The 12,151-nt window shown below is 37.7% G+C and overlaps 1 protein-coding gene across 1 annotated transcript; it reads left to right on the top strand.

The window, feature by feature from the left end:
* Positions 1-5,088: 5,088 nt before the first annotated feature.
* Positions 5,089-10,909, top strand: LOC122328872 (complement C1q tumor necrosis factor-related protein 7). Its single transcript, XM_043224930.1, has 4 exons — positions 5,089-5,497; positions 7,782-8,021; positions 9,344-10,065; positions 10,137-10,909. The coding sequence occupies exons 2-3, from the start codon at positions 7,790-7,792 to the stop codon at positions 9,967-9,969; spliced, it is 858 nt and encodes a 285-aa protein (XP_043080865.1). The 5' UTR covers positions 5,089-5,497; positions 7,782-7,789; the 3' UTR covers positions 9,970-10,065; positions 10,137-10,909.
* The last annotated feature ends 1,242 nt before the right edge of the window (positions 10,910-12,151 follow it).

The following is a 12,151-nucleotide window of genomic DNA, read 5'->3' as shown; positions in this document are numbered from 1 at the left end:
GCCCCGTCTCGGCTGTATTCTTTTGTACAAAGTATCTGGAGTTTTTTTATTTTTCTACTAATATCGTTTAATACATGGGTCTTCAAGCTCCCCCTGGAGGATGTAATGATCAAAAATGATCCAAAACAAAATTCAATCATAAGGATGTTTATATTATCGATCTCCTACAAGGAACGTAACAATAGTTTATTGATATTAGAACTTTATTGCACATATGAAAGGTGTGTGTATATATATATATACACAAGATAAAGTCATTCAAATGTAACATGAGATGTTTCAGAAGTTGCTGAATGCCCAGCTTAGGTGAATCGAGACTAAGTCCTCTGAGAAGATAACATGACATGAAGATAACATCGTTAAAGGCGTCTGGAAAAACGTTGCCATGAGCGAGTCAAGTGAAACCAAAGATAATGTCACGTTCAGCATTTAGGAAAAAAACAGGTTGTTTTTCTACCGAACCGCAAACATTCAAGCTAAAAAGTATGTTTGTTTGCTTATTGTTTATTCATGATTAAAATGTCTCTGCATGCGTTTGCTATTTTGTTCGTTTCGCACTCAAATAGTTTGAATAGCAGGCTTATAACGTTTGAAAAGCTTTTTTGTTCAGTTCCTGATATTGACTTGGTTCCAGCTTCCTCTCCAGCGTTTCTATGAAAAGTGCTGCATCAATGAATCCTCCAGTTAAATTCCAGAAGGAAGATCAAAGGTGATACACATTTACCACCGATGACTTTCACATCATAAACCGACATTCATTCATTTCATCCAAGAGCCTTTAATATGGAATTATTTCTATCGTTTATATGAGTAATATTTATAAGCTATGACTATGACGCAGTATGACGACACTGTATGGTTCTTCTCTTTATTTATGAACTAGACAGTTCAGCGAATAATAAGTATGTTCTGTTGTGTCAAAGTCTGCCGCTTTGTCTGCTCGCACCCGTGTGTCTGTTCAGAGCAACTGGTCAATGGAGCCACCAACTGATCTCCATATGGTTGATTCTCCCATCCAACAACAGTATGTCAGGATTTGTTTGTATTCGTTTTGCCTTATTCTTAAAAAACACATAAAATCTTAATCACATTTTTTATTAATATTCAATTTGGATACTTTGTTCTGATTGCACAGAGCAACCCAACCAATCATTTAACCCCAAAGACACAAATGTAATTGAAATGCATTTCATTCTAAGTAAACAATAAATACATTTACATATTTAAGTACTTAATAAAAATACCCTGCGATTGTACTTTTAGCATACTAAACTGTACTTAAAGCGTTTTAATTTTGCACAAGTAGTAACTAAAGATATGCTTAGGTATATTTAATTGTGTTAAATTGAAACAATTGCAAGTATACTTTAGATATCTAGTATTTTAAGACAATATTAAATCATATAGTCCCTATTAAAAGTGCCATTAAAACACATTTAGGCTTAATAATAAGAAATGTGCATTGTGCACATGTAGTACTCCAAATAAAGTTTAATTATTTCATTTAATTAAACGTTTTGAGTATGTTTCTAGAGATATGTCCCTAAATGGTAATAGATTTGAACTATACTTAGTATAAAATAAATGTATTTTAAATATGTTGGGTTTTTTACTATGATAGTTTACATTGAGTACAGACAAAGAGGAGTAACAAATAGTTATTTAGTTCATGAAATGCTTGATGCGTGTCAGAACAGGACCCAGCATATATTTGAAGGTATAAGCAAATATATACATCCATTCTCAACAAGGTCTGCACAGAGCACTACACAGAAGGAGGGATCGGTGAAGTAATAATGAGCATGAGGTGAAACAGATTGAGACAGTATCTTGGACACCAGAGACACACGAAACACCATCAAATGCAATGACATCTTTGAAGCCTTACCTGGACAAAACAAACCCATCATGCTGACCAAAGAAGTAGCTGGAATTGGAAAACACTGTCTCTGTGTAGAAACTCGTTCTGAACTGGGATGAAGGAAAAGCCAACCAAGATGTTCATTTTGTGTTTCCCTTGCTTTTTCGAGAGCTGAATTTGATTGGACGCACTGTGTACAAACTGGAGCAACTTGTTTATAAGCTCTTCAGAGAAACTGAAGGATTCAAATTTTGAAAACTATAATGTCATATTCATCTTTGACGATTTGGGTGAGTTTTGACTGCCTCTTGATTTGAGTAATAATAAAAGGTGCTCTGATATAACAGAACCGGCCTCTGTGTGCTGCTGACCAGTCTCATCAAGAATAATCTCTGGATCACCCCTCACCGGAGTGTCGACCAGATCATAGGGGTACCAGGGTTCAGTGACCCTCAGAAAGATGAATATTTCAGGAAGAAAATATTTGATCATAGTCTATCCAGTAGAATCGTCTCACACATGAAATTATCAAGAGCCTCTAGAGAAGATTATGAATGACAAAGAGAGTCTGATCCCCAGATCTCTAACTGAAATGTACACATACATCATGATCTTTCAGAACGATGAACGATACGTTCAAGGAACCACACACAACATCAGTTTCACTTGGGAAACTGGCTTTCCAGCAACTGAGGAAAGGTTTTGTGATCTTCTATTAAGAAGACCTGATAGAGAGTGGCATTGATGTCAAGGATGCAGCACTATATTCAGGACTTTGCCCCCAGATCTTCTGAGAGGAGTTTGGCCTGTACCAAAGGAAGGTCTTTAGTTTTGTGCATTTGAGTTTCCAAGAATATCTTGCTGCTTTGTTTGTTCACGTTCACTGGTTTACAACTAAAATGCCCAGTGATGAATTCAAGATACCATTCCAAGACACAGATTTAGAAGAGCTCTGTATGGAGTGCTGTAAATAAGGCTTACACAACTAGTCTTTGGGTGGGTTGTAACAAGTTGAACTATGTCCGACATTTGATCATACACTAAAGCAGCAGTTCCCAATCGCAATAATGATAAATCCTTTAATGGATTGATTCTGTGATTTTCCTAATGCTCTTAAACTTAGTTATCGACAGCAGATGGCACTCTAGGCTAGTTTTTAACTGAACACTCAAACGCTAACGAAGAAGATAGCTTGCGCGTTTAACTGAGTGGTTAAATGTACTTGCACCTTGGCTTTTAGGCTTTTATGATGCAATATTAATGTAAACACAGCCCACTTTGAACACTGTAGTAACATCAACTGACATCAACTAACATCAACCTTTTTGAACTTTATGAATGATTATTTTAAGTTTAAGTGGTGTGTGTGTAAGGAACTGAAATCAAGTCGTTTCTAAAGAATGCAGCGCCATCTGCTGTTAAAACTAAGTTCAGAATAGATTTGAGAGAGAATTGCGATGCATTAGATTAATCGATTTATCATTAAACCACTAATACACCTATGTAAATAAATACGGGTGAGGACTGGGATTGGGAAATGCTAAACCCTGTAACATGGAACGATGCTGCTCAATACTGTTTGACTTCCTAAACTAGTAGAATGGATGTCTATATTGCTGGAATTGCATCATTCAACAGAAAGCAGTTTTTACTTGCAGGCTTTTAAGCTGTGGGATCACAAAGGAGGCTTGTGCTTTCCTCATATATGCTCTGAGTTCAAAACCCTGCCAGCTTAAGAAACTTGACCTAAGTGATAATAGACTCTGGGACTTAGGAATTGGGATGTTTTCTAATTTACTTGCAAACCCAAACTGTAACCTTGAAAAGTTGAGGTAGGTGTGTGCAATGATATTCTCTGTAGAAAATGTCAGTTTTTCTGCTTTTATTGTTTAGAGGCCCAGAATGTGTGCAGAGCTACTGCATTTTTTAAGGTAATGTGTATTATTTTTCAAGCTTTACCAGTCAAATAAAAATAAAAAAGTTAGTCTGCTCACATGGAAGAGTCTGGAGGGTAATGGTTCCCAAAACTGGTCCTGGACTACCTTGACGGTACACATTTTGGATGTCTCTGTCATCTGATGCAACCATTTCAGGACTTGAAGTTCTTACTAACGAGGTGTGTTTTTTTAGGGAAACACAAAAAATGTGCAGAGTTACGGGGACCGGGATTGGGAATCACTGCCATAATGCAAACAGCAAATTTACACCTTTTCCTAGAACACTAATCATCCCCAATATAGTCATTGCGCCAGTGTTCAAAAGTTTTTGATATGCCAAACCATATCAACCAATTCAGGAAGCAATTAATAGGAAGTGAGGTTGTCTATTTAGAACACTTTTGGTGGATTGAAATGAATTACCAATCTCTTTTTGTTATTTTTTTAGATTAGAGAGATAATTTTACTTCTAAAAGTTGTGGGCTGGGTCTGGAGAACACTCGTCTCAAAGCTCTAGATCTTTCTGACAATGACAGGATTCTGGGATGAAGCAGATCCTGAACTCACTGAAGCATGTCAACTTAATTAAGGTTGACCTTAACTGATTACAATTTTACAGCACTTGATTGGAGTGTTTGAGAGCTGTCTTTGTGAGAATTCTTAAGTTTTATTAACATTGTTTAACATGAGAAGTAGCAGAAAAAATATTTCAATTTGGTAACACTATTAATTGATTATTAGCATGCATATTACTAGAATATTAGCGTTTTTTAGTGCTAATTAAAAATGTATTGAGGGAAAAGTAGTAGTTACCTATTAGTGTTACCTATTCTAAAGTGTTACCTTAAACCTTAAAGTGTACCTTAATTTTAAGGTTAAACTACCTTAACTACATGACCAATCCTGACTAAATCTTTCATACCATATTCTCCAGGCTGTCGTGTTGCAGACTTCAGCTCTGAGATGAAACCCCTCTGGGCCTGAAAAAGCTTGATTTAAGCAAACATTTCCCAGGATGCGCTAATGTAATATCGATCTGGACCTGAGAAGAAACACCATCAGCCAGCAGGCGGAGCAGTTTCTGAGTTCAATATCAAACATCAACCTTTCATTCTAGTTCATGTGCATGTGTAGTTTTACAAGTTTAGACTGTGGATTAACGTGTTGTTCTTGGAGGAAAACGGAAAACGGAATGGAATGTAAAAAGGTATGGAATGAGAATTAGAAGACAAACTGTATAAACAGCAGTTTTATTTGACCAGTTCTCCACTGGTTGAGTGTGTAGTGCCTGGTTGCTGTGTGACCTCACTGAGAAACGCCGTAGGAGTGTCTTTCAAGTGGGTGGTTAAAAACTCTTTCCACAAGTAAATCAGGAATGCTGAAAGATCACTGCAAACATCTTGCAGAAATGCGCTCATTTAGAGAGATTGATGAACGGAGAGGAACGGAGACAGACAGAAGCATGACAGCAGATAAAGAGAAGTCAGACAGAATCACAGCAGCGCAGAGGGAGAGATGATCATGACATATATGCATCTGCTGCAAACCTTCGGCTTACATGGATGTACAGAAAGGAAACAAGAAGAGAAGTAAAACACGAGAAAATAAGACACAGCTCAAACTGAGGAATTTAAACAAGGAAAGGACATCAGTGAAACAATAAGTCAGGACGACTAAAACAACCCGGCAACAGAAACTGGCAAGTCACTACTTTTTGTTGCGTATAGAGGTTATATATATATATATATATATAGGTTCTGTTTTATACTGTATTTGGTTAAATATCGTTAATATTGTACCTGGAAAATGTGGAGAAACAAATGCGAAAAATTCATTCATCAATAAATAAAAAGGTAAAGATAACAACTCAAGATTTTAAACAGTTTCTTGATCTTTATGACCGCAAAAAAGACTTAAAGGGTTAAAAAAAAGAGTTTCTTAAATGACTTTTCATTTGGGCTTTTCCTTAACAGACTGCTCTTTTTGTGATGGGACAGTGTTGCCGTGGTAACGGTGTTTGTCTCTTGGTAGTATCGTTTCACACTTCTGCTGTATGTCACAGATGTTTTATTGCATGCATCACAAACCGGATTTAAGAGCGGATAAATGCGCTACGGTCCAATCTGCCGTCACAGCTGTGCTTGGCTCATCAGACAGCACAGCCATGAAGGACAGATTTCTGAATGGTGGGATGATTTTTGACACTTTTTGTTGATAGAGATTCGCTTAAGCCTGATCTTTGTACCTGAGCAGCACAGTTTCAATGATCTGTATCGCTTGTGCGGTTTCTCAGAGCGCTTCGAGTGCTAACTCCCTGCTGGCAAATCATATGACAACATGCGCTCGTTGTTCTTCTGTGTATTTCCAGATGTCTTTTCCAGTTTTTTTTACAACCTCAAATAAATGAAAGTACAATTTCACTTTCAAAATCACTTTCAAAAAAACCTCTGTGTGTTATAAGCATACACTAGCATGCTTATTACGCACAAAATATGCTAGATGGTAAAGAAAAAAACTACTTAATGATATATTCATTTAAACATTAAAATGATATTCTTTCTTTATGTTTAACAAGTTCATTTAATGCAATACATACATTCATTTTATTTTAAGGATGCTTATTTTACTGGAAAACCAGACAAAAATGATTTTGGCAGCATTAACGCAACAACATATGACAATAATTTGGTATTCGAATCAGTCTTACACTCATGTTGCTTTCTGATGTAGTTCAGTGATGTTGTAGCTCTGGAATGAGCTGGATCAAAGCCTCAGACCCATTAGCATATCATTATTCAGAAAGGCCAATGAGATGACTTCTGCCACATGCCATGCACCCGAGCCGTCAAAACTCGCAAAGTCCTGCAAGGGTTCAGCATGTTTAGGTAATCGCATGCCTGTGCACATCTGAATTCTTAAAGACGCGATATGTGATCTTTTTGAAATACTTGGCAGGGATAAAGTCAGATGTGTAATCATAATAAACTGCTCATATACTTATTTTCATATTGAAAACGCGTGCTGAGAAGCTGTGCAGTCTTGTTTTAAATACAGTACAATGCATGAGTTGTTTTACTGCTGTTTTTTGTCTGTTTCAAGACCGGACAAGTTCATTTTTAAGAGACTCTGTGTCATGTTTTCATTTCTGTTGTGCGGCATGTAAACTTGGCTCTGGGCAAGTTTCCCTTGTTGATCTGAAATCTTTAGTATATGTTTCAATTTAACAATATCCTTTTCCTTAGATGATCCAATAAAAAGCAAATGCTCTTAATGTATATACATTTGTAAGATTAATATCAGATTAGCATTTTTTTTCTTTGTAATTTAATGCACGAGTTACAAATGATATCAGTGTGTATGTGTGGTCAGCAAACAGTCTAAACAATAAAATGGTCTGTTTTAAAGTTCAAAGACAGAAACATCCTCTTCCTCTTAATATGAAACAGTTTGCAGTTATAAAATAGAGACACTTCTTATTCCTTGTTTGAAGCCTGTGGCACACCAAACTGACATCATAGAATAAACAGGGATAAAAGCTGACTGTGTCTAGGCCAAAATTTCTGTTCGAACCTATGTATGTTCTGCTCCTTCTCAAGCTGAATCAGCTCTCCGTACCAGCAGGTGGCAGTAGTCTGTATTTATCATTAGACTAAGTCTTCATTTCATTACAGATGGCTATGAAAATGTTCTGAAATTATGGAGATGTAAAATAACATGAGCCTTCTGTGTGTGCTGCTGTTTTCTTGTGTTGGTTTTTCTTCTCATGCACTGGTTCACTAAGCTGAACGGCCAATCAGAGCCGCTGACGTAGCCTGACTTTCACCAATAGGTGAAAACTGGGCACTCGGCGTCAGCGTCGTGATCTTAAAGAAGAGTTCAGCCAAAAACTTCATTTTCTGCAAACTTCAAATTCTTCATTTGGGTGAACAATCTTTTGTTGTTGTTGTTTTTTGTGAAATCCTTGGTCTTTTTTTTGCGCTTAGGTCCGAGGATGTGGACGATTGTGGGTGTGGTCTGTCTTTCTCAGTGCATTATGGGTCAGCTGCTGGAGGCCAGGACCAAAGGAGCCCTGCCTCAGTTTATTTGCAGCATACCAGGTTTGCCAGGAGCCCCGGGAAAGACCGGACCTCCTGGGCCTTGTGGAGAGGATGGCCATGTCGGAATCCCAGGAAGAGATGGGAGGGATGGACGGAAGGGGGAGAAAGGAGAAAAAGGAGAACCAGGTAAACTAGTCCCTGATGATGTGAAAGATCATGAAATGCTTACAGCTAAAGTTAACAAAAATTGTTTGTCAAAGGGTGCTTCTCATTTCTTAATTGCAAATCCTTGTTGTCTTTCTTTGCTACCTTTCCTTGTGTTTTAGCTCCACTCCCCTTAGGATACAAGGGGAGGATGCAAGCAAAAGAAATGCAAGCGTGAATGCTGGCAGTGGTAGGTCGCGGTGCCACTTCCTGTGGCATCCCTAGATTTCTCATAGATTTCATCTGGCAGCTGCCATGGTTTTCTCTAACCTGACAGACACATTTGAAGCCTTGGAGTCTTTACTAATGAGCTGATGTGTTTGATTAGGGAGACATCTAAATGTGCTGTGTTGGGGGTTCTCCAGGACCACTGGTAACCACTGACTCAAATTGATTGATCTAATGAGTTCGGTATCTGTTGCTTCTTATTTCTTAATTGTGCATCCTTGTTTCCTTTCATCGCTTCCTTTCCTCGTGTCTAAGCTCCACCCCACTTAACATATGAGGGAAGGATGTAAGGAAAGAAAATTAGGACATTGGTTAATTAAAGCATCGAGAAACAAGGTTGTGCATTTATACAATTGAAATTGTTTTTTTAATTATTGGAGCAGAGGACAGTAGACCTCCTGGAGGAAGACTGGACACCCCTTCTCTAAAAGTAATCCCAGTAGACATTCATTTGAACTCTTCATCCCAAATCACCTGTAGTTTGGTTTGTTTGTTGTAGCGTGATGGCAATCCAGTCCTAAAGTCTGAAGGAACCTGCACCTCAAGGGCCAGGGTTGAGAAACCTTACAGTTGAACAGGGGTGTCACATTCAGTTCCTGGAGAGATTTGCGCCAATCCTAATTAAACACACCTGAAACAGTACAATCCAGGTCTTCAGGGTTACTAGAAACGTTCAGGCAGGTGTTAAGGGGCTACACTCTGCAGGAATTTGCTCTACAGGACCTCTACAAGTTTTTTGATTCATATTTGCTTCAATAAATGTTCTTATTTGTAATGACAGGTTATCAAAATGTGATAAATCACACACAGATAAACATCTTGCAAAGAACGACCTTAAACAACCCAAGGGATTTTTTCTAATTCTGGGAGAGATCTGAGTTCCAGAAAGATATATATCATCGCATTTCAACATTTCCAACCACATCCACATCAAAATGTTATGTTCTGAGTGTGATGGTTTTTATTAATAATGGCAAATCATTTGATCTAAATCATTTCAGACTGGGCCAGTGCGATTACAATGTTGTTTGAAAGAATTTTGGCTTAACATCAACTTCATCTTGTGTTTGTTTCAGGCCTCAGAGGTAGAGTCGGGCCGACGGGAAAGCTTGGGGAACGTGGAGAGAGAGGATTCATTGGGAAGCGTGGCCCTGAAGGGGATCCTGGAGATTTAGGGCCTCCTGGTCCTCCGGGACGTCTCGGGCTAAAGGGTGACAAGGGCCAACGAGGCCCTCGGGGGGAACCAGGCATCTGCAGATGTGGAAGTTTGGTTCCCAAATCTGCTTTCTCTGTAGGCATCACCAGCAGCTACCCCACTGAGCAAGCACCTATCAAATTCAACAAAGTTCTGTTTAATGAGGGTAGCCACTACAACCCAGAGACAGGAAAATTTATCTGCGCTTACCCAGGAATATACTACTTTTCTTATGACATCACCTTGGCCGACAAGCACCTGGCCATTGGTTTGGTTCAGAACGGACAGTACCGGATAAAGACTTTTGATGCCAACACAGGAAACCATGACGTGGCGTCTGGCTCAACAGTGATTTTTCTCAACCCAGAGGATGAGGTGTGGCTGGAGATCTTCTACAAGGACCAGAACGGCCTGTTTGCTGACCCCGGCTGGGCTGACAGTCTGTTCTCTGGGTTTTTACTTTATGCAGATACAAACTATATGGATACATTGGCGGAAGACTATTAGTAGCTGCATTAACATCATTAACTGGTGTTATCTTGGGTTGGGTTAAATTTTTAGACACTGTTTCCATTTTTAAACAAGACAGTAACACACACACATCCCCGGCTCTCGGTCTCCGCTCCTGCCTCGCCTCCGCTGGTCTACCGGTAAATCATCCGACCGACATGGTCACACACACACACTCACACACACACAAAAAAAAATATACAAAACATTTTTGCATTGAAAATCTTTCATTCAGTTATTTTTGTGATCATTTTGAACGGTGATGTGTGATATTTTGTATTATTTGTGGTGTTTTCGTGTCCAGTGTGAATGACCTCGAAGTTGCTGTAATTCACCATTTATATTTTAACTGCAAAATACTGAAAATGTAAATTTCGTTACCTGTGTATATATATATAATCCTATATACATAAATCCCTAAGACTAAAGGTTTCAACTGAAAAGTTTAAATGTTTTGCACATTTATTTGGAAGTTTTTCCACTTCTTCTGTATTTTGAACATACCAAGTATATGGCCCAGAACGTATCTCACTTAAAAATATATGTATTTAATAAATACATATTAATAAAAGTAGCTGATATAACAATCACGTCTTAAAATAACAAAATAAAATATGTGCTTTGCACATGCATGTGGTTTTGGGATATTTGTATGGTGTAACTATGTGATTATGAGTTTCCCCATAGGGTTTACATATTTCATGTGACTGTACATGTGAAATGTTTCTGTAACTACATTTATGATTCAATTATTTGCTTACTAAAGATACAGAAGAAACAAAGAATTTATGATCATGTGAAATATTATATTGTATTATACAAAGAGTATATATTGTTTACGTTGCTGACTATTAAATACACGATGACAATGTTTGCCATGTTAGCTTATGCGCCATTATTGTTGTGTGTATTCCCGTCAAATGAATCCAAAGATTTGAACAGATACTCCCTTGGTTTTATTGTTTCGATGAGTCACTTGAATTCATTTTAATTTGTTGTAAGAGAGTTTGTCTGCTTTCAGAGGAAACAGCTCAACCATCTGGACTGTTCTGAGACCTTGACCTGAACAGAACTCTGCGGATTTATGAGTTTTAGAGTCATATGATATTTTTGCTGAATATTTTAGTCTTCTTCAGAATGTATATTGTTTAGATCAATTTAGAAGAAGAGGAAAAATCAATATATCTTTCAAAGTTAACTTCAAAACTTTAATAAGACGATCGGACCAATATGTGCCTGTTCATTTGCACTTGTGCGCTCGTAAGTGCATATTAGTGCATAAATCCAATCCATGTGTCACCAGCTGGATAAGTAATAGTGGGAAAGTTTGTTACAGCAAGACGGATGATTCTGTCAAAGAACAGAAAAGTGAATCAATCAATAAATAAATACAGTGAAGAGCAGTGACTTCACATGAGTAATGCAACAGCAGTTTTGCATTTGGGACAAATAATATGAAAACCAAAAAGGTCAGAATCCTGAAGATGCCTTCTTTGAATTCTGATTACAGTCATCTGAACAAAATCAAATGAAGAATGTGGAAATGCACCCAATGCTAAAATAAAAACTAAAAAGCTAAACATGAAGATGTTTCCAAAAATACAGCGAGTGCTTACATATTGCAGTATAAATTATAGTTCCCAAGGGTTTTGATCCTCTAATTTATCATCCAGTAAATAGTCAAAATTTAAAAATAATGTAAGGTTTATTACTGGAACTGGTCTGAAGTTAAATCTCTATTAGGATGTATTTTGGAAACGCTCTTGTTCTGTGTTTAAGCTACCATCACTCAGAAAGTATAAACAATACTGTTTTCTATAGCACAGTAAATAATTAAATGTACAATTACTGTGTAATTAAATGCAATATTAGTAATAAAAAAACTTATTGCATCAGACAGTACTGTGTTTTGGTAGTGGACGCTTGTGGTAGTGAACACGCTCCTCAAATGGTATAAAATGATGGATAAAATTAACATACGTTTTTGGTTTTATATTAAATAGCATTTTTGTATAGTAGTATGGTAAACGTTGTCGTATATATATCCAAACACGCAGGATGGGATCAGAGTCTGCTGACGTCTCCGGATTTAGACGATTGACGGGATTGTGGGCCAATGAAAACCGCTCTGACATAGAGTGGGCGGGACCGGACGGAAACCGCTCTGTGTTCGGTTGCA

This window comes from Puntigrus tetrazona, chromosome 23 (assembly GCF_018831695.1).
Source record: "Puntigrus tetrazona isolate hp1 chromosome 23, ASM1883169v1, whole genome shotgun sequence".
NCBI classification, from domain to species: Eukaryota; Metazoa; Chordata; class Actinopteri; order Cypriniformes; family Cyprinidae; genus Puntigrus; species Puntigrus tetrazona.
The sequence above is the reverse complement of the archived record's forward strand: the minus strand, read 5'-3'. Positions and strand labels throughout refer to the sequence as shown.

Bases quoted from the DNA above. Each gene is read 5' to 3' on its own strand.
- LOC122328872 (XM_043224930.1), top strand. From the start codon at position 7,790: ATGTGGACGATTGTGGGTGTGGTCTGTCTTTCTCAGTGCATTATGGGT. The intron at 8,022-9,343 runs GTAAACTAGTCC...TGTTTGTTTCAG, and splicing joins AGGAGAAAAAGGAGAACCAG to GCCTCAGAGGTAGAGTCGGG.